General features: G+C 51.7%; 1 protein-coding gene across 1 annotated transcript; it reads right to left on the reverse strand.

Moving 5' to 3' along the window:
• Positions 1-328: 328 nt before the first annotated feature.
• LOC135535631 (xylosyl- and glucuronyltransferase LARGE1-like) lies at positions 329-13,925 on the reverse strand (the record flags this gene model as incomplete). The annotated part of the gene is made up of 3 exons (XM_064962104.1): positions 13,650-13,925; positions 5,388-5,534; positions 329-524 (listed from the first exon to the last, which is right to left on the reverse strand). Coding segments are annotated over exons 1-3 (615 nt in total), but the record flags the coding sequence as incomplete, so codon positions are not given.
• Positions 13,926-25,083: the final 11,158 nt, after the last annotated feature.

The following is a 25,083-nucleotide window of genomic DNA, read 5'->3' on the forward strand; positions in this document are numbered from 1 at the left end:
AGTGACAGAGTGATGGTAAAGAGGTGTGGCCAGTACCTGTGGGTGACAGAGTGATGGGTAAAGAGGTGTGGCCAGTACCTGTGAGTGACAGAGTGATGGGTAAAGAGGTGTGGCCAGTACCTGTGAGGGACAGAGTGATGGTAAAGAGGTGTGGCCAGTACCTGTGAGTGACAGAGTGATGGGTAAAGAGGTGTGGCCAGTACCTGTGAGGGACAGAGTGATGGTAAAGAGGTGTGGCCAGTACCTGTGAGGGACAGAGTGATGGGTAAAGAGGTGTGGCCAGTACCTGTGAGGGACAGAGTGATGGGTAAAGAGGTGTGGCCAGTACCTGTGCATCCAGCTCCATAATGTGAGCCACTTTATTCCACCCAAAGCCAACGAAGCGTCTGTCGTACTCTGGACTGTCCCGTCTCACCATCACGTAGGGTTCAAAGTCCGCTTCCCACTGGACTCTGTACGGCGTGGTGGCAGTCCTCCACTTGGCAAAGTTAGTGGGAGCATGACCCTTCGTCCAGACATGGTATCTAGCAGGGAGAACAGGAAGTAGGATTCAACATTCAGGGTAACCTAGTGGTTAGAGTGTAGAGGTGGCAGGGTAGCCTAGTGGTTAGAGTGTAGAGGTGGCAGGGTAGCCTAGTGGTTAGAGAGTAGAGGTGGCAGGGTAGCCTAGTGGTTAGAGTGTAGAGGTGGCAGGGTAGCCTAGTGGTTAGAGAGTAGAGGTGGCAGGGTAGCCTAGTGGTTAGAGAGTAGAGGTGGCAGGGTAGCCTAGTGGTTAGAGAGTAGAGGTGGCAGGGTAGCCTAGTGGTTAGAGTGTAGAGGAGGCAGGGTAGCCTAGTGGTTAGAGAGTAGAGGTGGCAGGGTAGCCTAGTGGTTAGAGAGTAGAGGTGGCAGGGTAGCCTAGTGGTTAGAGTGTAGAGGAGGCAGGGTAGCCTAGTGGTTAGAGTGTAGAGGCGGCAGGGTAGCCTAGTGGTTAGAGAGTAGAGGTGGCAGGGTAGCCTAATGAGCCAGAAACACCTTGAAAATTGTTAGGAGTAGCCTAATGATGAGGCTTTAGAGGTGGCAGGGTAGCCTAGTGGTTAGAGAGTAAATTGGCAGGGTAGCCTAGTGGTTAAGAAGCAGTAAATTGGGCAGAGGTGTACCTAGTGGATAAGAAGCAAGTGGCAGGTAGCCTAGTGGTTAGAGTAGTAGGAGGCAGGTAACCCAGTGGTTAGAGTGTAGAGGTGGCAGGGTAGCCTAGTGGTTAGAGTGTAGAGGAGGCAGGGTAGCCTCGTAGTTAGAGAGTAGTGGTGGCAGGGTAGCCTAGTGGTTAGAGAGTAGAGGGGGCAGGGTAGCCTAGTGGTTAGAGTGTAGAGGCGGCAGGGTAGCCTAGTGGTTAGAGTGTAGAGGCGGTAGGGTAGCCTAGTGGTTAGAGTGTAGAGGCGGCAGGGTAGCCTAGTGGTTAGAGAGTAGAGGTGGCAGGGTAGCTCAGTGGTTAGAGAGTAGAGGAGTGGTGGGTAGCTCTGTAGGTTAGAGAGTAGTGGTGGCAGGGTAGCCTAGTGGTTAGAGAGTAGAGGGGGCAGGGTAGCCTAGTGGTTAGAGTGTAGAGGCGGCAGGGTAGCCTAGTGGTTAGAGTGTAGAGGTGGCAGGGTAGCCTAGTGGTTAGAGTGTAGAGGTGGCAGGGTAGCCTAGTGGTTAGAGTGTAGAGGTGGCAGGTAGCCTAGTGGTTAGAGTGTACAGGTGGCAGGTAGCCTAGTGGTTAGAGTGTAGAGGCGGCAGGGTAGCCTAGTGGTGAGAGTGTAGAGGAGGCAGGTAGCCTAGTGGTTAGAGTGTAGAGGGGGCAGGGTAGCCTAGTGGTTAGAGTGTAGAGGTGGCAGGGTAGCCTAGTGGTTAGAGTGTAGAGGTGGCAGGGTAGCCTAGTGGTTAGAGTGTAGAGGAGGCAGGGTAGCCTAGTGGTTAGAGTGTAGAGGTGGCAGGGTAGCCTAGTGGTTAGAGTGTAGAGGTGGCAGGGTAGCCTAGTGGTTAGAGTGTAGAGGCGGCAGGGTAGCCTAGTGGTGAGAGTGTAGAGGAGGCAGGTAGCCTAGTGGTTAGAGTGTAGAGGGGGCAGGGTAGCCTAGTGGTTAGAGTGTAGAGGCGGCAGGTAGCCTAGTGGTTAGAGTGTAGAGGAGGCAGGGTGGCCTAGTGGTTAGAGTGTAGAGGGGGCAGGTAGCCTAGTGGTTAGAGTGTAGAGGATGGCAGGGTAGCCTAGTGGTTAGAGTGTAGAGGGAGGCAGGGTAGCCTAGTGGTTAGAGTGTAGAGGTGGCAGGTAGCCTAGTGGTTGAGAGTGTAGAGGTGGCAGGGTAGCCTAGTGGTTAGAGTGTAGAGGCGGCAGGGTAGCCTAGTGGTGAGAGTGTAGAGGAGGCAGGTAGCCTAGTGGTTAGAGTGTAGAGGGGGCAGGGTAGCCTAGTGGTTAGAGTGTAGAGGTGGCAGGGTAGCCTAGTGGTTAGAGTGTAGAGGTGGCAGGGTAGCCTCAGTGGTTAGAGTGTAGAGGAGGCAGGGGTAGCCTAGTGGTTAGAGTGTAGAGGTGGCAGGGTAGCCTGCGTGGTTAGAGAGTAGAGGGGCAGGGTAGCCCAGTGGTTAGAGTGTAGAGGCGGCAGGGTAGCCTAGTGGCTAGAGTGTAGAGGCGGCAGGGTAGCCTAGTGATTAGAGTGTAGAGGCGGCAGGGTAGCCTAGTGGTTAGAGTGTAGAGCGGCAGGGTGGTCTAGTGGTTAGAGTGTAGAGGAGGCAGGTAGCCTAGTGGTTAGGAGTGTAGAGAGGGCAGGGTAGCCTCGTGGTTAGAGTGTAGAGGTGGCAGGGTAGCCTAGTGGTTAGGAGTGTAGAGGCGGCAGGGTAGCCTAGTGGTTAGAGTGTAGAGGTGGCAGGTAGCCTAGTGGTTAGAGTGTACAGGTGGCAGGTAGCCTAGTGGTGAGAGTGTAGAGGAGGCAGGTAGCCTAGTGGTTAGGAGTGTAGAGGGGGCAGGAGTAGCCTAGTGGTTAGGAGTGTAGAGGTGGCTGGGGTAGCCTAGTGGTTAGAGTGTAGAGGTGGCAGGGTAGCCTAGTGGTTAGAGTGTAAGAGGGAGGCAGGGTAGCCTAGTGGTTAGAGTGTAGAGGTGGCAGGGTAGCCTAGTGGTTAGAGTGTAGAGGTGGCAGGGGTAGCCTAGTGGTTAGAGTGTAGAGGCGGCAGGGTAGCCTAGTGGTGAGGAGTGTAGAGGAGGCAGGTAGCCTGGTGGTTAGAGTGTAGAGGGGGCAGGGCAGCCCAGTGGTTAGAGTGTAGAGGTGGCAGGGCAGCCTAGTGGTTAGGAGTGTAGAGGTGGCAGGGTAGCCTAGTGGTTAGAGTGTGGAGGGAGGCAGGGTAGCCTAGTGGTTGGGAGTGTAGAGGTGGCAGGGTAGCCTCGTGGTTAGGAGTAGAGGGGCAGGGTAGCCTCAGTGGTTAGAGTGTAGAGGCGGCAGGGTAGCCTAGTGGTTAGAGTGTAGAGGAGGCAGGTAGGCTGAGGAGTGATTAGACACAACTATCTGGGAGTCTTCGAGCTGAGGAGTGATTGAACACAGCTATCTGGGAGTCTTGAGCTGAGGAGTGATTGAACACAACTATCTGGGAGTCTTCGAGCTGAGGAGTGATTGAACACAACTATCTGGGAGTCTTCTAGCTGAGTAGTGATTGAACACAACTATCTGGGAGTCTTCGAGCTGAGGAGTGATTGAACACAACTATCTGGGAGTCTTCTAGCTGAGGAGTGATTGAACACAAATATCTGGGCTCTGTAGCTCAATCTGTCATGTTAATGATCAAAAACGATCTCTGTGTTGAAAGACAAACATCTATGCTGCTGCTTGTATTTAGACACCAGGAGTCAGTCTTTATTTAACGAGGCCTCCCTTTATCCCTGGGAGCCGGAGTAAGATTGATGTTGTACCTTAAATGATTGTTTCAGTCGTTGGCAGGCGAATGGTAGAGTAACATCTGTGCTGCTGCTAACTAATGACAATGTGTCCCATCCCTTTAAGTTCAGAACACTGGTCCAGCGTCCCATCCCTTTAAGTTCAGAACACTGGCCCAGTGTCCCATCCCTTTAAGTTCAGAACACTGGCCCAGTGTTCCATCCCTTTAAGTTCAGAACACTGGCCCAGTGGGCCATCCCTTTAAGTTCAGAACACTGGCCCAGTGGGCCATCCCTTTAAGTTCAGAACACTGGCCCAGTGGGCCATCCCTTGAAGTTCAGAACACTGGCCCAGTGGGCCATCCCTTGAAGTTCAGAACACTGGCCAAGTGGGCCATCCCTTTAAGTTCAGAACACTGGCCAAGTGGGCCATCCCTTTATGTTCAGAACACTGGCCCAGTGGGCCATCCCTTTATGTTCAGAACACTGGCCCAGTGGGCCATCCCTTTAAGTTCAGAACACTGGCCCAGTGGGCCATCCCTTTAAGTTCAGAACACTGGCCCAGTGGGCCATCCCTTTAAGTGCTTTGTTTTTAATAACGTAGGTATTTCTCCACTTTATTTAAACAAGATACAGGTACAGCTGGAGGGGAACACAAGTTCAGAACACTGGCCCAGTGTCCCATCCCTTTAAGTACAGAACACTGGCCCAGTGTCCCATCCCTTTAAGTACAGAACACTGGCCCAGTGTCCCATCCCTTTAAGTGCAGAACACTGGCCCAGTGAGGGTACATGTGGAGGGGAACGGACGTTTAGAAACTGGCCCAGTGGGGGTAAAGGGGAACAGAGTCCCCATGTCCAGTTGGGACAGCAGCTACATGTGTTTTTACCTGACGGTGAATAGAGTCCCCATGTCCAGTTGGAACAGCAGCTACATGTGTTTTTACCTGAAGGTGAATAGAGTCCCCATGTCCAGTTGGGACAGCAGCAACATGTGTTTTTACCTGAAGGTGAATAGAGTCCCCATGTCCAGTTGGGACAGCAGCTACATGTGTTTTTACCTGACGGTGAATAGAGTCCCCATGTCCAGTTGGGACAGCAGCTACATGTGTTTTTACCTGAAGGTGAATAGAGTCCCCATGTCCAGTTGGGACAGCAGCTACATGTGTTTTTACCTGACGGTGAATAGAGTCCCCATGTCCAGTTGGAACAGCAGCTACATGTGTTTTTACCTGAAGGTGAATAGAGTCCCCATGTCCAGTTGGGACAGCAGCTACATGTGTTTTTACCTGAAGGTGAATAGAGTCCCCATGTCCAGTTGGGACAGCAGCTACATGTGTTTTTACCTGAAGGTGAATAGAGTCCCCATGTCCAGTTGGGACAGCAGCTACATGTGTTTTTACCTGAAGGTGAATAGAGTCCCCATGTCCAGTTGGAACAGCAGCTACATGTGTTTTTACCTGAAGGTGAATAGAGTCCCCATGTCCAGTTGGGACAGCAGCTACCTGTGTTTTTACCTGAAGGTGAATAGAGTCCCCATGTCCAGTTGGGACAGCAGCTCGGCCTTGGACTTGGGGTAAGACAGACGGTAACGGAGCGTCTCGAAGGCCGGCACCACCAAGGCTTTCTTGCTGTTCGCCATGTCCAGCTGTACCACTGACTTCCTGCAGGGACGTTACAGAGACGTTACAGAGAGAGACGTTAGAGACAGAGACGTTAGAGACAGAGACGTTAGAGACAGAGACGTTAGAGACAGAGACGTTAGAGACAGAGACGTTACAGACAGAGACGTTACAGACAGAGACGTCACAGACAGAGACGTCACAGACAGAGGCGTTACAGAGGCGTTACAGACAGAGGCGTTACAGACAGAGACGTTACAGACAGAGGCGTTACAGACAGAGGCGTCACAGACAGAGGCGTCACAGACAGAGGCGTCACAGACAGAGACGTTACAGACAGAGGCGTTACAGAGGCGTTACAGACAGAGGCGTTACAGACAGAGGCGTTACAGACAGAGCGTCACAGACAGAGACGTCACAGACAGAGACGTTACGAGGACAGAGACGTTACAGACAGACGTTACAGACAGAGACGTTACAGACAGAGACGTCACAGACAGAGACGTCACAGACAGAGACGTTACAGACAGAGACGTTACAGACAGAGGCGCAGAGCGTTACAGACAGAGACGTTACAGAGGCGTCCAGACAGAGGCGTTACAGACAGAGACGTCAGACAGAGACGTTACAGACAGAGACGTTACAGACAGAGACGTTACAGACAGAGCGTTACAGACAGAGACGTTACAGACAGAGACGTTACAGACAGAGACGTTACAGACAGAGACGTTACAGACAGAGACGTTACAGACAGAGACGTTACAGACAGAGACGTTACAGAGACGTTACAGAGACGTTACAGACAGAGCGTTACAGACAGAGGCGTTACAGAGACGTACAGACAGAGACGTTACAGACAGAGACGTTACAGACAGAGACGTTACAGAGCGTCACAGAGACATTACAGACAGAGACGTTACAGAGAGCATTACAGACAGAGACGTTACAGACAGAGACGTTACAGACAGAGCGTTACAGACAGAGGCGTTACAGACAGAGGCGTCACAGACAGAGGCGTTACAGACAGAGGCGTTACAGACAGAGACGTTACAGACAGAGACGTCACAGACAGAGGCGTTACAGAGCGTTACAGAGGCGTTACAGACAGAGGCGTTACAGACAGAGGCGTTACAGACAGAGACGTTACAGAGACGTTACAGACAGAGGCGTTACAGACAGAGGCGTTACAGACAGAGGCGTTACAGAGGCGTTACAGACAGAGGCGTTACAGACAGAGGCGTCACAGACAGAGGCGTTACAGACAGAGACGTTACAGACAGAGGCGTCACAGACAGAGGCGTTACAGACAGAGACGTCACAGACAGAGGCGTTACAGACAGAGGCGTTACAGACAGAAGGCGTTACAGACAGCGTTACAGAGCGTTACAGACAGAGGCGTTACAGACAGAGACGTCACAGACAGAGACGTTACAGACAGAGGCGTTACAGACAGAGACGTTACAGACAGAGACGTTACAGAGAGAGACGTTACAGACAGAGACGTTACAGACAGAGACGTTACAGACAGAGACGTTACAGACAGAGACGTTACAGACAGAGGCGTCACAGACAGAGACGTTACAGACAGAGACGTTACAGACAGAGACGTCACAGACAGAGACGTTACAGACAGAGACGTCACAGACAGACGTCACAGACAGAGACGTTACAGACAGAGACGTTACAGACAGAGACGTTACAGACAGAGACGTTACAGACAGAGACGTTACAGACAGAGACGTTACAGACAGAGACGTCACAGACAGAGACGTCACAGAGACGTTACAGAGACGTTACAGACAGAGACGTTACAGACAGAGACGTTACAGAGACGTTACAGACAGAGACGTTACAGACAGAGACGTTACAGACAGAGACGTTACAGACAGAGACGTTACAGACAGAGACGTTACAGAGACGTTACAGAGACGTTACAGACAGAGACGTTACAGAACAGAGACGTTACAGACAGAGGCGTTAGAGACAGAGACGTTACAGACAGAGGCGTTACAGACAGAGGCGTTACAGACAGAGAGCGTTACGACAGAGGCGTTACAGACAGAGGCGTTACAGAGACGTTACAGACAGAGGCGTTACAGACAGAGGCGTCACAGACAGAGGCGTTACAGAGACGTTACAGACAGAGACGTTACAGACAGAGACGTTACAGAGACGTTACAGACAGAGACGTTACAGAGACGTTACAGACAGAGACGTCACAGACAGAGACGTCACAGACAGAGACGTTACAGACAGAGACGTTACAGACAGAGACGTTACAGAGACGTTACAGACAGAGACGTTACAGACAGAGACGTCACAGACAGAGACGTCACAGACAGAGACGTCACAGACAGAGACGTCACAGACAGAGACGTTACAGAGACGTTACAGAGAGAGACGTTACAGACAGAGACGTTACAGACAGAGACGTTACAGACAGAGACGTCACAGACAGAGACGCAGAGCGTTACAGACAGAGACGTCACAGACAGAGACGTTACAGAGACGTTACAGAGAGAGACGTTACAGACAGAGACGTTACAGACAGAGACGTTACAGACAGAGACGTCACAGACAGAGACGTCACAGAGACGTTACAGAGACGTTACAGACAGAGACGTTACAGACAGAGACGTTACAGACAGAGACGTCACAGACAGAGACGTCACAGACAGAGACGTCACAGACAGAGACGTTACAGACAGAGACGTTACAGACAGAGACGTTACAGACAGAGACGTTACAGACAGAGACGTCACAGACAGAGACGTTACAGAGACGTTACAGACAGAGACGTTACAGACAGAGACGTTACAGAGACGTTACAGACAGAGACGTCACAGACAGAGACGTTACAGAGACGTTACAGACAGAGACGTTACAGACAGAGACGTCACAGACAGAGACGTTACAGAGACGTTACAGACAGAGACGTCACAGACAGAGACGTTACAGAGACGTTACAGACAGAGACGTTACAGACAGAGACGTTACAGACAGAGACGTCACAGACAGAGACGTTACAGACAGAGACGTTACAGACAGAGACGTTACAGACAGAGACGTTACAGACAGAGACGTTACAGACAGAGACGTTACAGAGACGTCACAGACAGAGACGTTACAGGGACGTTACAGACAGAGACGTTACACATTACAGTATCTCTACAGCTGAGTCGTTCTCCCTCACCTGAGGTACTAGTAGAGGCCATACATTACAGTATCTCTACAGCTGAGTCGTTCTCCCTCACCTGAGGTACTAGTAGAGGCCATTATACACTACAGTATCTCTACAGCTGAGTCGTTCTCCCTCACCTGAGGTACTAGTAGAGGCCGTACATTACAGTATCTCTACAGCTGAGTCGTTCTCCCTCACCTGAGGTACTAGTAGAGGCCATTATACACTACAGTATCTCTACAGCTGAGTCGTTCTCCCTCACCTGAGGTACTAGTAGAGGCCATTATACATTACAGTATCTCTACAGCTGAGTAGTTCTCCCTCACCTGAGGTACTAGTAGAGGCCATACATTACAGTATCTCTACAGCTGAGTCGTTCTCCCTCACCTGAGGTACTAGTAGAGGCCATACATTACAGTATCTCTACAGCTGAGTCGTTCTCCCTCACCTGAGGTACTAGTAGAGGCCATTATACACTACAGTATCTCTACAGCTGAGTCGTTCTCCCTCACCTGAGGTACTAGTAGAGGCCGTTATACACTACAGTATCTCTACAGCTGAGTCGTTCTCCCTCACCTGAGGTACTAGTAGAGGCCGTACATTACAGTATCTCTACAGCTGAGTCGTTCTCCCTCACCTGAGGTACTAGTAGAGGCCATACATTACAGTATCTCTACAGCTGAGTCGTTCTCCCTCACCTGAGGTACTAGTAGAGGCCGTACATTACAGTATCTCTACAGCTGAGTCGTTCTCCCTCACCTGAGGCACTAGTAGAGGCCATTATACATTACAGTATCTCTACAGCTGAGTCGTTCTCCCTCACCTGAGGTACTAGTAGAGGCCATTATACACTACAGTATCTCTACAGCTGAGTCGTTCTCCCTCACCTGACGTACTAGTAGAGGCCGTACATTACAGTATCTCTACAGCTGAGTCGTTCTCCCTCACCTGAGGTACTAGTAGAGGCCATTATACACTACAGTATCTCTACAGCTGAGTAGTTCTCCCTCACCTGAGGTACTAGTAGAGGCCATACATTACAGTATCTCTACAGCTGAGTCGTTCTCCTCACCTGAGGTACTAGTAGAGGCCATACATTACAGTATCTCTACAGCTGAGTCGTTCTCCCTCACCTGAGGTACTAGTAGAGGCCATTATACACTACAGTATCTCTACAGCTGAGTCGTTCTCCCTCACCTGGAGGTACTAGTAGAGGCCGTTATACACTACAGTATCTCTGCAGCTGAGTCGTTCTCCCTCACCTGAGGTACTAGTAGAGGCCGTACATTACAGTATCTCTACAGCTGAGTCGTTCTCCCTCACCTGAGGTACTAGTAGAGGCCATACATTACAGTATCTCTACAGCTGAGTCGTTCTCCCTCACCTGAGGTACTAGTAGAGGCCGTACATTACAGTATCTCTACAGCTGAGTCGTTCTCCCTCACCTGAGGCACTAGTAGAGGCCATTATACACTACAGTATCTCTACAGCTGAGTCGTTCTCCCTCACCTGAGGTACTAGTAGAGGCCGTACATTACAGTATCTCTACAGCTGAGTCGTTCTCCCTCACCTGAGGTACTAGTAGAGGCCATACATTACAGTATCTCTACAGCTGAGTCGTTCTCCCTCACCTGAGGTACTAGTAGAGGCCATTATACATTACAGTATCTCTACAGCTGAGTCGTTCTCCCTCACCTGAGGTACTAGTAGAGGCCGTACATTACAGTATCTCTACAGCTGAGTCGTTCTCCCTCACCTGAGGTACTCGTAGAGGCCATTATACACTACAGTATCTCTACAGCTGAGTCGTTCTCCCTCACCTGAGGTACTAGTAGAGGCCATTATACATTACAGTATCTCTACAGCTGAGTCGTTCTCCCTCACCTGAGGTACTAGTAGAGGCCATTATACACTACAGTATCTCTACAGCTGAGTCGTTCTCCATCACCTGAGGTACTAGTAGAGGCCATACATTACAGTATCTCTACAGCTGAGTCGTTCTCCCTCACCTGAGGTACTAGTAGAGGCCATTATACATTACAGTATCTCTACAGCTGAGTCGTCCTCCCTCACCTGAGGTACTAGTAGAGGTCATTATACACTACAGTATCTCTACAGCTGAGTCGTTCTCCCTCACCTGAGGTACTAGTAGAGGCCGTACATTACAGTATCTCTACAGCTGAGTCGTTCTCCCTCACCTGAGGTACTAGTAGAGGCCATTATACATTACAGTATCTCTACAGCTGAGTCGTCCTCCCCTCTCCTGAGGTACTAGTAGAGGCCATTATACACTACAGTATCTCTACAGCTGAGTCGTTCTCCCTCTCCTGAGGTACTAGTAGAGGTCATTATACACTACAGTATCTCTACAGCTGAGTCGTTCTCCCTCTCCTGAGGTACTAGTAGAGGCCATTATACACTACAGTATCTCTACAGCTGAGTCGTTCTCCCTCACCTGAGGTACTAGTAGAGGCCATTATACACTACAGTATCTCTACAGCTGAGTCGTTCTCCCTCACCTGAGGTACTAGTAGAGGCCATTATACATTACAGTATCTCTACAGCTGAGTCGTTCTCCCTCACCTGAGGTACTAGTAGAGGCCGTACATTACAGTATCTCTACAGCTGAGTCGTTCTCCCTCACCTGAGGTACTAGTAGAGGCCATTATACATTACAGTATCTCTACAGCTGAGTCGTTCTCCCTCACCTGAGGTACTAGTAGAGGCCGTACATTACAGTATCTCTACAGCTGAGTCATTCTCCCTCACCTGAGGTACTAGTAGAGGCCGTACATTACAGTATCTCTACAGCTGAGTCATTCTCCCTCACCTGAGGTACTAGTAGAGGCCATTATACATTACAGTATCTCTACAGCTGAGTCGTTCTCCCTCACCTGAGGTACTAGTAGAGGCCATTATACACTACAGTATCTCTACAGCTGAGTCGTTCTCCCTCACCTGAGGTACTAGTAGAGGCCATTATACACTACAGTATCTCTACAGCTGAGTCGTTCTCCCTCACCTGAGGTACTAGTAGAGGCCATTATACATTACAGTATCTCTGCAGCTGAGTCGTTCTCCTCACCTGAGGTACTAGTAGAGGCCATTATACACTACAGTATCTCTACAGCTGAGTCGTTCTCCCTCACCTGAGGTACTAGTAGAGGCCGTACATTACAGTATCTCTACAGCTGAGTCGTTCCTCCCTCACCTGAGGTACTAGTAGAGGCCATTATACATTACAGTATCTCTACAGCTGAGTCGTTCTCCCTCACCTGAGGTACTAGTAGAGGCCGTACATTACAGTATCTCTACAGCTGAGTCATTCTCCCTCACCTGAGGTACTAGTAGAGGCCGTACATTACAGTATCTCTACAGCTGAGTCGTTCTCCCTCACCTGAAGTACTAGTAGAGGCCATTATACATTACAGTATCTCTACAGCTGAGTCGTTCTCCCTCACCTGAGGTACTAGTAGAGGCCGTACATTACAGTATCTCTACAGCTGAGTCGTTCTCCCTCACCTGAGGTACTAGTAGAGGCCATTATACATTACAGTATCTCTACAGCTGAGTCGTTCTCCCTCACCTGAGGTACTAGTAGAGGCCATTATACACTACAGTATCTCTACAGCTGAGTCGTTCTCCCTCACCTGAGGTACTAGTAGAGGCCATTATACACTACAGTATCTCTACTAGCTGAGTCGTTCTCCCTCACCTGAGGTACTAGTAGAGGCCATTATACATTACAGTATCTCTACAGCTGAGTCGTTCTCCCTCACCTGAGGTACTAGTAGAGGCCAGTACATTACAGTATCTCTGCAGCTGAGTCGTTCTCCCTCACCTGAGGTACTAGTAGAGGCCGTACATTACAGTATCTCTACAGCTGAGTCGTTCTCCCTCACCTGAGGTACTAGTAGAGGCCATTATACATTACAGTATCTCTACAGCTGAGTCGTTCTCCCTCACCTGAGGTACTAGTAGAGGCCGTTATACACTACAGTATCTCTACAGCTGAGGTCGTTCTCCCTCACCTGAGGTACTAGTAGAGGCCATTATACATTACAGTATCTCTACAGCTGAGTCGTTCTCCCTCACCTGAGGTACTAGTAGAGGCCATTATACACTACAGTATCTCTACAGCTGAGTCGTTCTCCCTCACCTGAGGTACTAGTAGAGGCCATTATACATTACAGTATCTCTACAGCTGAGTCGTTCTCCCTCACCTGAGGTACTCATAGAGGCCATTATACACTACAGTATCTCTACAGCTGAGTTGTTCTCCCTCACCTGAGGTACTAGTAGAGGCCATTATACATTACAGTATCTCTACAGCTGAGTCGTTCTCCCTCACCTGAGGTACTAGTAGAGGCCATTATACATTACATTATCTCTACAGCTGAGTCGTTCTCCCTCACCTGAGGTACTAGTAGAGGCCGTACATTACAGTATCTCTACAGCTGAGTCGTTCTCCCTCACCTGAGGTACTAGTAGAGGCCATTATACACTACAGTATCTCTACAGCTGAGTCGTTCTCCCTCACCTGAGGTACTAGTAGAGGCCGTACATTACAGTATCTCTACAGCTGAGTCGTTCTCCCTCACCTGAGGTACTAGTAGAGGGCATACATTACAGTATCTCTACAGCTGAGTCGTTCTCCCTCACCTGAGGTACTAGTAGAGGCCGTTATACACTACAGTATCTCTACAGCTGAGTCGTCCTCCCTCACCTGAGGTACTAGTAGAGGACATTATACATTACAGTATCTCTACAGCTGAGTCGTTCTCCCTCACCTGAGGTACTAGTAGAGGCCGTACATTACAGTATCTCTACAGCTGAGTCGTTCTCCCTCACCTGAGGTACTAGTAGAGGCCGTACATTACAGTATCTCTACAGCTGAGTCGTTCTCCCTCACCTGAGGTACTAGTAGAGGCCATTATACACTACAGTATCTCTACAGCCTAGTCATTCTCCCTCACCTGAGGTACTCGTAGAGGCCGTACATGGGCAGGAAGTCGATATCTGACAGGAACATGTAGGGCGTGTTGACCTGCCGCATGGCTACGTTCCTGAGCAGGTTGACCGGATAGAACTGACCCTCCTTGTAGACGATGTGGTAGCCCACGTTTCCCCTGGACATCAGGACCTCTGACCCCTGGGTGTAGCGCAGGAACTGTTGAGCCTCAGCGTCCGAGAGATACAGAGCCAGGCTAATAGGACCTTCCCAGTGTTTACAGATAGCCTCTAACATCTGGAGTCTGGAGTGGAGAGAGAGACACCACCGTTAGAGGAGGAGGAAGAGGAGAGAGAGACACCACCGTTAGAGGAGGAGGAAGAGGAGAGACACACCACCGTTAGAGGAGGAGGAAGAGGAGACACAGGCTAATAGGACCTTCCCAGTGTTTACAGATAGCCTCTAACATCTGGAGTCTGAAGAGGAGAGAGAGACACCACCGTTAGAGGAGGAGGAAGAGGAGAGAGACACCACGTTAGAGGGAGGAGGAAGGGAGAGAGAGACACCACCGTTAGGAGGAGGAAGAGGAGAGAGCGACACCACGTTAGAGGAGGAGGAGGAAGAGGGGAGAGAGAGACACCACCGTTAGAGGAGGAGGAAGAGGAGAGAGAGACACCACCGTTAGAGGAGGAGGAAGAGGAGAGAGAGAGACACCCCGTTAGAGGGAGGAGGAAGAGGAGAGATACACCACCGTTAGAGGAGGAGGAAAGGAGAGACACACCACCGTTAGAGGAGGAGGAAAGAGGAGAGAGACACACCACCGTTAGAGGAGGAGGAAGAGGAGAGAGACAGGGCCAGGCTAATAGGACCTTCCCCAGTGTTTGGATAGCCTCTAACATCTGGAGTCTGGAGAGGAGAGAGACACCACCGTTAGAGGAGGAGGAGGAGGAGAGACACCACCCCGTTGAGAGGGAGGAGGAAGGAGAGAGAGACACCACCGTTAGAGGGGAGGAAGAGGAGAGAGACACCACCGTTAGAGGGAGGAGGAAGAGGAGAGAGAGACACCACCGTTAGAGGAGGAGGAAGAGGAGAGAGAGACACCACCGTTAGAGGAGGAGGAAGAGGAGAGAGAGACACCACCGTTAGAGGAGGAGGAAGAGGAGAGAGATACACCACCGTTAGAGGAGGAGGAAGAGGAGAGACACACCACCGTTAGAGGAGGAGGAAGAGGAGAGAGAGACAGGGCCAGGCTAATAGGACCTTCCCAGTGTTTACAGATAGCCTCTAACATCTGGAGTCTGGAGAGGAGAGACACCACCGTTAGAGGAGGAGGAAGAAGGAGAGAGAGACACCACCGTTAGAGGAGGAGGAAGAGGAGGAGATGCACCCGTTAGAGGAGGAGGAAGAGGAGAGACACACCACCCGTTAGAGGAGGAGGAAGAGGAGAGAGAGACACCACCGTTAGAGGAGGGAGGAAGAGGAGAGAGACACCACCGTTAGAAGGGGGAGGAGGGAAGAGGAGAGAGAGAGACACCGTTAGAGGAGAGGAGGAAGAGGAGAGATACACACCGTTAGAGGAGGAGGAAGAGGAGAGACACACCACCGTTAGAGGAGGGAGGAAGAGGAGAGAGAGACACCACCGTTAGAGGAAGAGGGAGAGACACCACCGTTAGAGGAGGAAGAGGAGAGAGACACCACCGTTAGAGGAGGAGGGAGGAGGAGAGACACCACCGTTAGGAGGAGGAGAGAGAGACACCACCGTTAGAGGAGGAGGAAGAGGAGAGAGAGACACACCGTTAGAGGGGAGGAGGAAGAGGAGAGAGAGACAGGGCCAGGCTAATAGGACCTTCCCAGTGTTTACAGATAGCCTCTAACATCTGGAGTCTGGGAGAGGAGAGACACCACCGTTAGAGGAGGAGGAAGAGGAGAGAGACACCACCGTTAGAGGAGGAGGAAGAGGAGAGAGACACCACCGTTAGAGGAGGAGGAGAGAGACACCACCGTTAGAGGAGGAGGAAGAGGGAGAGAGACACCACCGTTAGAGGGAGGAGGAAGAGGGAGAGAGACACCACCGTTAGAGGGAAGAGGAAGAGGAGGAGAGAGACACACCGTTAGAGGAGGAGGAAGAGGAGAGAGAGACACCACCGTTAGAGGAGGAGGAAGAGAGGAGAGACACCACCGTTAGAGGAGGAGGAAGAGGAGAGAGACACCACCGTTAGATGAGGAGGAAGAGGAGAGAGAGACACACCGTTAGAGGGGAGGAAGAGGGAGAGAGAGACACCACCGTTAGAGGAGGAGGAAGGAGAGAGACACCACCGTTAGAGGGGAGGAGGAGAGGAGAGACACACCGTTAGAGGAGGGAGGAAGAGGGAGAGACACCACCGTTAGAGGAGGAGGAAGAGGAGAGAGAGACACCACCGTTAGGAGGAGGAAGAGGAGAGAGAGACACCACCGTTAGAGGAGGAGGAAGAGGAGAGAGAGACACCACCGTTAGAGGGAGGAAGAGGAGAGAGACACCACCCCGTTAGAGGAGGAGGAAGAGGGAGAGAGACACCACCGTTAGAGGGAGGAGGAAGAGGGAGAGAGACACCACCGTTAAGAGGAGGAGGGAGAGAGAGACACCACCGTTAGAGGAGGGAGGAAGAGGAGAAGAGACACCACCGTTAGAGGAGGAGGAAGGAGAGAGACACCGTTAGAGGAGGAGGAAGAGGAGAGAGACACCACCGTTAGAGGAGGAGGAAGGAGAGAGACACCACCGTTAGAGGAGGAGGAAGGGAGAGAGACACCACCGTTAGAGGAAAGGGAGAGACACCACCGTTAGAGGGGGGAGGAGGAAGGGGAGAGAGACACCACCGTTAGAGGAGGAGGAAGAGGAGAGAGAGACACCACCGTTAGGAGGAGGAAGGAGAGAGACACCACCGTTAGAGGAGGAGGAAGAGGGAGAGACACCACCGTTAGAGGGAGGAGGAGAGAGAGACACCACCGTTAGAGGAGGAGGAAGAGGAGAGAGATACAGGGCCAGGCTAATAGGACCTTCCCAGTGTTTACAGATAGCCTCTAACATCTGGAGTCTGGAGAGGGAGAAGACACCACCGTTAGAGGGAGGAGGAAGAGGGAGAGAGAGACACCACCGTTAGAGGAGGAGGAAGAGGGAGAGAGACACCACCGTTAGAGGGGAGGAGGAAGAGGAGAGAGACACCACCGTTAGAGGAGGGAGAGACACCACCCCGTTAGAGGAGGAGGAAGAGGGAGAGAGACACCACACGTTAGAGGAGGAGGAAGAGGAGAGAGATGCACCACCGTTAGGAGGAGGAAGAGGAGAGACACACCACCGTTAGAGGAGGAAAGGAGAGAGACAGGGCCAGGCTAATAGGACCTTCCCAGTGTTTACAGATAGCCTCTAACATCTGGAGTCTGGAGAGGAGAGAGAGAGACACCACCGTTAGAGGAGGAGGAAGAGGAGGGAAGAGAGACACCACCGTTAGAGGAGGAAGAAGGAGAGATACACCACCGTTAGAGGGAGGAGGAAGAGGAGAGACACACCACCGTTAGGGAGGAGGAAGAGGAGAGACACACCACCGTTAGAGGAGGAGGAAGAGGAGAGAGACACCACCGTTAAGAGGAGGGAGGAAGAGGAGAGAGAGACACCACCGTTAGAGGAGGAGGAGAGGAGAGAGAGACACCACCGTTAGAGGAGGAGGAAGAGGAGAGAGATACACCACCGTTAGAGGAGGAGGAAGAGGAGAGACACACCACCGTTAGAGGAGGAGGAAGAGGAGAGAGAGACACCACGTTAGAGGAGGAGGAAGAGGAGAGAGAGACACCACCGTTAGAGGAGGAGAAGAGGAGAGAGAGACACCACCGTTAGAGGAGGAGGAAGAGGAGAGAGAGACACCACCGTTAGAGGAGGAGGAGAGGAGAGACACACCACCGTTAGAGGAGGAGGAAGAGGAGAGAGAGACACCACCGTTAGAGGAGGAGGAAGAGGACAGAGAGACAGGGCCAGGCTAATAGGACCTTCCCAGTGTTTACAGATAGCCTCTAACATCTGGAGTCTGGAGAGGAGAGAGAGACACCACCGTTAGAGGAGGAGGAAGAGGAGAGAGAGACACCACCGTTAGAGGAGGAGGAAGAGGAGAGAGAGACACCACCGTTAGAGGAGGAGGAGAGAGACACCACCGTTAGAGGAGGAGGAAGAGGAGAGAGACACCACCGTTAGAGGAGGAGGAAGAGGAGAGAGAGACACCACCGTTAGAGGAGGAGGAAGAGGGAGAGACACCACCGTTAGAGGGGAGGAGGGAAGAGGAGAGAGAGGACACCACCGTTAGAGGAGGAGGAAGAGGAGAGAGACACCACCGTTAGAGGAGGAGGAAGAGGAGAGAGAGACACCAGGTTAGAGGAGGAGGAAGAGTTTACAGATAGACACACCGTAACATCTGGAGTCTGGAGAGGAGAGAGAGACACCACCGTTAGAGGAGGAGGAAGAGGAGAGAGAGACACCACCGTTAGAGGAGGAGGAGAGAGAGACACCACCGTTAGAGGAGGAGGAAGGAGAGAGAGACACCACCGTTAGAGAGGAGGAGGAAGAGGAGAGAGACACCACCGTTAGAGGAGGAGGAAGAGGAGAGAGAGACACCACCGTTAGAGGAGGAGGAAGAGGAGAGAGACACCACCGTTAGAGGAGGAGGAAGAGGAGAGAGAGACACCACATAGAGGGGAGGAGGAAGAGGGAGAGATACACCACCGTTAGAGGAGGAGGAAGAGGAGAGACACACCACCGTTAGAGGAGGAGGAAGAGGAGAGAGAGACACCACCGTTAGAGGAGGAGGAAGAGGAGAGAGAGACACCACCGTTAGAGGAGGAGGAAGAGGAGAGAGAGACACCACCGTTAGAGGAGGAGGAGGAGAGAGAGACACCACCGTTAGAGGAGGAGGAAGAGGAGAGATACAGGGCCAGGCTAATAGGACCTTCCCAGTGTTTACAGATAGCCTCTAACATCTGGAGTCTGGAGAGGAGAGAGACACCACCGTTAGAGGAGGAGGAAGAGGAGAGAGAGACACCACCGTTAGAGGAGGAGGAAGGAGAGGAGACACCACCGTTAGAGGGGAGGAGGAGAGGAGAGAGACACACCGTTAGAGGAGGGGAGGAGAGAGAGACACCACCGTTAGAGGAGGAGGAAGAGGAGAGAGAGACACCACCGTTAGAGGAGGAGGAAGAGGAGAGAGAGACACAGGCTAATAGGACCTTCCCAGTGTTACAGAGCCTCTAACATCTGGAGTCTGGAGAGGAGAGAGACACCACCGTTAGAGAGGAGGAAGAGGAGAGAGAGACACCACCGTTAGAGGAGGAGGAAGAGAGAGAGAGACACCACCGTTAGAGGAGGAGAGGAGAGAGAGACACCACCGTTAGAGGAGGAGGAAGAGGAGAGAGAGACACCACCGTTAGAGGAGGAGGAAGAGGAGAGAGAGACACACCGTTAGAGGAGGAGGAAGAGGAGAGAGAGACACCACCGTTAGGAGGAGGAAGAGGGAGAGAGAGACACCACCGTTAGAGGAGGAGGAAGAGGAGAGAGAGACACCACCGTTAGAGGGGAGGAGGAAGAGGAGAGAGACACCACCGTTAGAGGAGGAGGAAGAGGAGAGAGAGACACCACCGTTAGAGGAGGAGGAAGAGGAGAGACACCACCGTTAGAGGAGGAGGAAGAGGAGAGAGAGACACCACCGTTAGAGGAGGAGGAAGAGGAGAGAGAGACACCACCGTTAGAGGAGGAGGAAGAGGAGAGAGACACCACCGTTAGAGGAGGAGGAAGAGGAGAGAGACACCACCGTTAGAGGAGGAGGAAGAGGAGAGAGAGACACCACCGTTAGAGGAGGAGGAAGAGGAGAGAGAGACACCACCGTTAGAGGAGAAGAGGAGAGAGAGACACCACCGTTAGAGGAGGAGGAAGAGGAGAGAGAGACACCACCGTTAGAGGAGGAGGAAGAGGAGAGAGATACAGGGCCAGGCTGACAGGACCTTCCCAGTGTTTACAGATAGCCTTTAACATCTGGAGTCTGGAGAGAGAGAGAGACACCACCGTTAGAGGAGGAGGAAGAGGAGAGAGAGACACCACCGTTAGAGGAGGAGGAAGAGGAGAGAGAGACACCACCGTTAGAGGGAGGAGGAAGAGGAGAGAGACACCACCGTTAGAGGAGGAGGAAGAGGAGAGAGAGACACCACCGTTAGAGGAGGAGGAGAGAGGAGAGACACCACCGTTAGAGGAGGAGGAAGAGGAGAGAGACACCACCGTTAGAGGAGGAGGAAGAGAGAGAGAGACACCACCGTTAGAGGAGGAGGAAGAGGAGAGAGAGACACCACCGTTAGAGGAGGAAGAGGAGAGAGGCCAGGCTGATAGGACCTTCCCAGTGTTTACAGATAGCCTCTAACATCTGGAGTCTGGAGAGGGAGAGAGAGACACCACCGTTAGAGGAGGAGGAAGAGGAGAGAGATACACCACCGTTAGAGGAGGAGGAAGAGGAGAGAGAGACACCACCGTTAGAGGAGGAGGAAGAGGAGAGAGAGACACCACCGTTAGAGGAGGAGGAAGGAGAGAGATACACCACCGTTAGAGGAGGAGGAAGAGGAGAGAGAGACACCACCGTTAGAGGAGGAGGAAGAGAGAGAGAGACACCACCGTTAGAGGAGGAGGAAGAGGAGAGAGACACCACCGTTAGAGGAGGAGGAAGAGGGAGAGATACAGGGCCAGGCTAATAGGACCTTCCCAGTGTTTACAGATAGCCTCTAACATCTGGAGTCTGGAGAGGAGAGAGACACCACCGTTAGAGGAGGAGGAAAGGAGAGAGAGACACCACCGTTAGAGGAGGAGGAAGAGAGGAGAGACACCACCGTTAGAGGAGGAGGAAGAGGAGAGAGAGACAGGGCCAGGCTGACAGGACCTTCCCAGTGTTTACAGATAGCCTCTAACATCTGGAGTCTGGAGAGGAGAGAGAGACACCACCGTTAGAGGAGGAGGAGAAGGGAGAGAGAGACACACCGTTAGAGGAGGAGGGAAAGGAGAGAGAGACACCACCGTTAGAGGAGGAGGAAGAGGAGAGAGAGACACCACCGTTAGAGGAGGAGGAAGAGGAGAGAGAGACACCACCGTTAGAGGAGGAGGAAGAGGGAGAGAGACACCACCGTTAGAGGAGGAGGAAGAGGAGAGAGAGACACCACCGTTAGAGGAGGAGGAAGAGGAGAGAGAGACACCACCGTTAGAGGAGGAGGAAGAGGAGAGAGATACAGGGCCAGGCTAATAGGACCTTCCCAGTGTTTACAGATAGCCTCTAACATCTGGAGTCTGGAGAGGAGAGAGAGACACCACCGTTAGAGGAGGAGGAAGAGGAGAGAGAGACACCACCGTTAGAGGAGGAGGAAGAGGAGAGAGAGACAGGGCCAGGCTAATAGGACCTTCCCAGTGTTTACAGATAGCCTCTAACATCTGGAGTCTGAGAGGAGAGAGAGACACCACCGTTAGAGGAGGGAGGAGGAAGAGGAGAGAGAGACACCACCGTTAGAGGAGGAGGAAGAGGAGAGAGAGACACCACCGTTAGAGGAGGAGGAAGAGGAGAGAGAGACACCACCGTTAGAGGAGGAGGAAGAGGGAGAGAGAACACCACCGTTAGAGGAGGAGGAAGAGGAGAGAGAGACACCACCGTTAGAGGAGGAGGAAGAGAGAGAGAGACACCACCGTTAGAGGAGGAGGAAGAGGGAGAGAGACACCACCGTTAGAGGAGGAGGAAGAGAGAGAGGAGAGACACCACCAGGCTAGAGGAGGAGGAAGAGGACAGAGAGACACCACCATCTGGAGGAGGAGGAAGAGGAGAGAGAGACACCACCGTTAGAGGAGGAGGAAGAGGAGAGAGAGACACCACCGTTAGAGGAGGAGGAAGAGAGAGAGAGAGACACCACCGTTAGAGGAGGAGGAAGAGGAGAGAGAGACAGGGCCAGGCTAATAGGACCTTCCCAGTGTTTACAGGCCTCTAACATCTGGAGTCTGGAGGAGAGAGAGACACCACCGTTAGAGGAGGAGGAAGAGGAGAGAGACACCACCGTTAGAGGAGGAGGAAGAGGGAGAGAGACACCACCGTTAGAGGAGGAGGAAGAGGAGAGAGAGACACCACCGTTAGAGGAGGAAGAGGAGGAGAGACACCACCCCGTTAGAGGAGGAGGAAGAGGAGAGAGAGACACCACCGTTAGAGGAAGAGGAGAGACACCACCGTTAGAGGAGGAGGAAGAGGAGAGAGAGACACCACCGTTAGAGGAGGAGGAAGAGGAGAGAGAGACACCACCGTTAGAGGAGGAGGAAGAGGAGAGAGAGACACCACCGTTAGAGGAGGAGGAAGAGGAGAGAGAGACACCACGTTAGAGGAGGAGGAAGAGGAGAGAGAGACACCACCGTTAGAGGAGGAGGAAGAGGAGAGACACCACCGTTAGAGGAGGAGGAAGAGGAGAGAAGACACACCGTTAGAGGAGGAGGAAGAGGAGAGAGATACACCACCATTAGAGGAGGAGGAAGAGGAGAGAGAGATACACCACCGTTAGAGGAGGAGGAAGAGTAGGAAGAGAAAGAGGAGATGGCGATAGAGAGGGAGTGAGGAGGAGAGAGAGGGGGAGTGAGAGGGGAAGAGGAGATAGATAGAGGGGGGGAGGGAGAGGGGGAGGGAGAGAGGGAGATAGAGAGAGGGAGTGAGAGGGGGAGGGAGAGGAGATAGAGAGAGGGGGAGAGGGAGGGAGATAGAGAGAGGGAGTGAGAGGGGGAGGGAGTGAGAGAGGAGATGAGATAGAGAGAGGGAGTGAGAGGGGGAGAGAGAGGGGGAGTGAGAGGGGAAGAGAGAGAGGAGATAGAGAGAGGGAGTGAGAGGGGGAGGGAGAGAGGAGATAGAGAGAGGGGAGAGGGAGGAGATAGAGAGAGGGAGTGAGAGGGGGAGGGAGAGAGGAGATAGAGAGAGGGAGTGAGAGAGGAGATGAGATAGAGAGAGGGAGTGAGAGGGGGAGTGAGAGGGGAAGAGAGAGAGTGTCCAGGCCAGGTTACAACAGCTGACAATAGTAAACTAAATAACCTTGGTGCTGTCCGTTCCTTCCTGGCTAAGAGGAGATAGAGAGGTAGAGGATAGAGAGAAGAGAGGAAATATATCAATAAACTATATCAGACCGATAGTATTGAATTATTCAGCACAGAGATATTTAATAGAGAGGTAGAGGAGATATATCAATAAACTATATCAGACCTATAGTATTGAATTATTCAGCACAGAGATATTTAATGTCAGGTATTCAACATATTGATCTTAATCTCTGTCGCTGTAATCTCAATCTGTGTTCATCCAACCGCCATTTCGTCCAATCATCCAATCCCCTTCACACTGATCCACTGTTATTGGCTCGGTTCTTACAGATGAAATGAGGTGCCAATAGGCAAGAGGTGCAGCTGACATTGACCAATGAATCAATGAAACCTCTGCTGTGGATTCCACCTGTCCACTGACATGACAGAAACCCTGAACAACGTCCCTCATTACAATGGAGAGGTGTTCTGAAAGAGATGTGGAGGCCGTGAGAGACGCCTGTATTAACGTGTGTGTGTGTGTGTGTGTGTGTGTGTGTGTGTGTGTGTGTTAATGATGATGCCACTGATCTTTACCTGTGTTTCTCTGTGACTGAGCCGTGTTCTAGAATGGGTCTGTATGGACCTCCGTGTTCCCTGTGTTCTAGAATGGGTCTGTATGGACCTCAGTGTTCCCTGTGTTCTAGAATGGGTCTGTATGGACCTCAGTGTTCCCTGTGTTCTAGAATGGGTCTGTATGGACCTCCGTGTTCCCTGTGTTCTAGAATGGGTCTGTATGGACCTCCGTGTTCCCTGTGTTCTAGAATGGGTCTGTATGGACCTCCGTGTTCCCTGTGTTCTAGAATGGGTCTGTATGGACCACAGTGTTCCCTGTGTTCTAGAATGGGTCTGTATGGACCTCAGTGTTCCCTGTGTTCTAGAATGGGTCTGTATGGACCTCAGTGTTCCCTGTGTTCTAGAATGGGTCTGTATGGACCTCAGTGTTCCCTGTGTTCTAGAATGGGTCTGTATGGACCTCAGTGTTCCCTGTGTTCTAGAATGGGTCTGTATGGACCTCTGTGTTCCCTGTGTTCTAGAATGGGTCTGTATGGACCTCTGTGTTCCCTGTGTTCTAGAATGGGTCTGTATGGACCTCAGTGTTCCCTGTGTTCTAGAATGGGTCTGTATGGACCACAGTGTTCCCTGTGTTCTAGAATGGGTCCATATGGACCTCCGTGTTCCCTGTGTTCTAGAATGGGTCCATATGGACCTCCGTGTTCCCTGTGTTCTAGAATGGGTCTGTATGGACCTCTGTGTTCCCTGTGTTCTAGAATGGGTCTGTATGGACCACAGTGTTCCCTGTGTTCTAGAATGGGTCTGTATGGACCACAGTGTTCCCTGTGTTCTAGAATGGGTCTGTATGGACCTCCGTGTTCCCTGTGTTCTAGAATGGGTCTGTATGGACCTCCGTGTTCCCTGTGTTCTAGAATGGGTCTGTATGGACCACAGTGTTCCCTGTGTTTTAGAATGGGTCTGTATGGACCTCCGTGTTCCCTGTGTTCTAGAATGGGTCTGTATGGACCACAGTGTTCCCTGTGTTCTAGAATGGGTCTGTATGGACCTCCGTGTTCCCTGTGTTCTAGAATGGGTCTGTATGGACCTCAGTGTTCCCTGTGTTCTAGAATGGGTCTGTATGGACCTCCGTGTTCCCTGTGTTCTAGAATGGGTCTGTATGGACCTCCGTGTTCCCTGTGTTCTAGAATGGGTCTGTATGGACCTCCGTGTTCCCTGTGTTCTAGAATGGGTCTGTATGGACCTCCGTGTTCCCTGTGTTCTAGAATGGGTCTGTATGGACCTCCGTGTTCCCTGTGTTCTAGAATGGGTCTGTATGGACCTCCGTGTTCCCTGTGTTCTAGAATGGGTCTGTATGGACCTCCGTGTTCCCTGTGTTCTAGAATGGGTCTGTATGGACCTCAGTGTTTCCCTGTGTTCTAGAATAGGTCCATATGGACCTCAGTGTTCCCTGTGTTCTAGAATGGGTCTGTATGGACCTCAGTGTTCCCTGTGTTCTAGAATGGGTCTGTATGGACCTCCGTGTTCCCTGTGTTCTAGAATGGGTCTGTATGGACCTCAGTGTTTCCTGTGTTCTAGAATGGGTCTGTATGGACCTCAGTGTTCCCTGTGTTCTAGAATGGGTCCATATGGACCTCAGTGTTCCCTGTGTTCTAGAATGGGTCCATATGGACCTCAGTGTTCCCTGTGTTCTAGAATGGGTCCGTATGGACCTCAGTGTTCCCTGTGTTCTAGAATGGGTCCATATGGACCCATGTGTTCCAAATCAATACGATGGATGACTGGAGGCTAATGTCAGCAGGAT

Source organism: Oncorhynchus masou, unplaced genomic scaffold, assembly GCF_036934945.1.
Source record: "Oncorhynchus masou masou isolate Uvic2021 unplaced genomic scaffold, UVic_Omas_1.1 unplaced_scaffold_4886, whole genome shotgun sequence".
NCBI classification, from domain to species: Eukaryota; Metazoa; Chordata; class Actinopteri; order Salmoniformes; family Salmonidae; genus Oncorhynchus; species Oncorhynchus masou.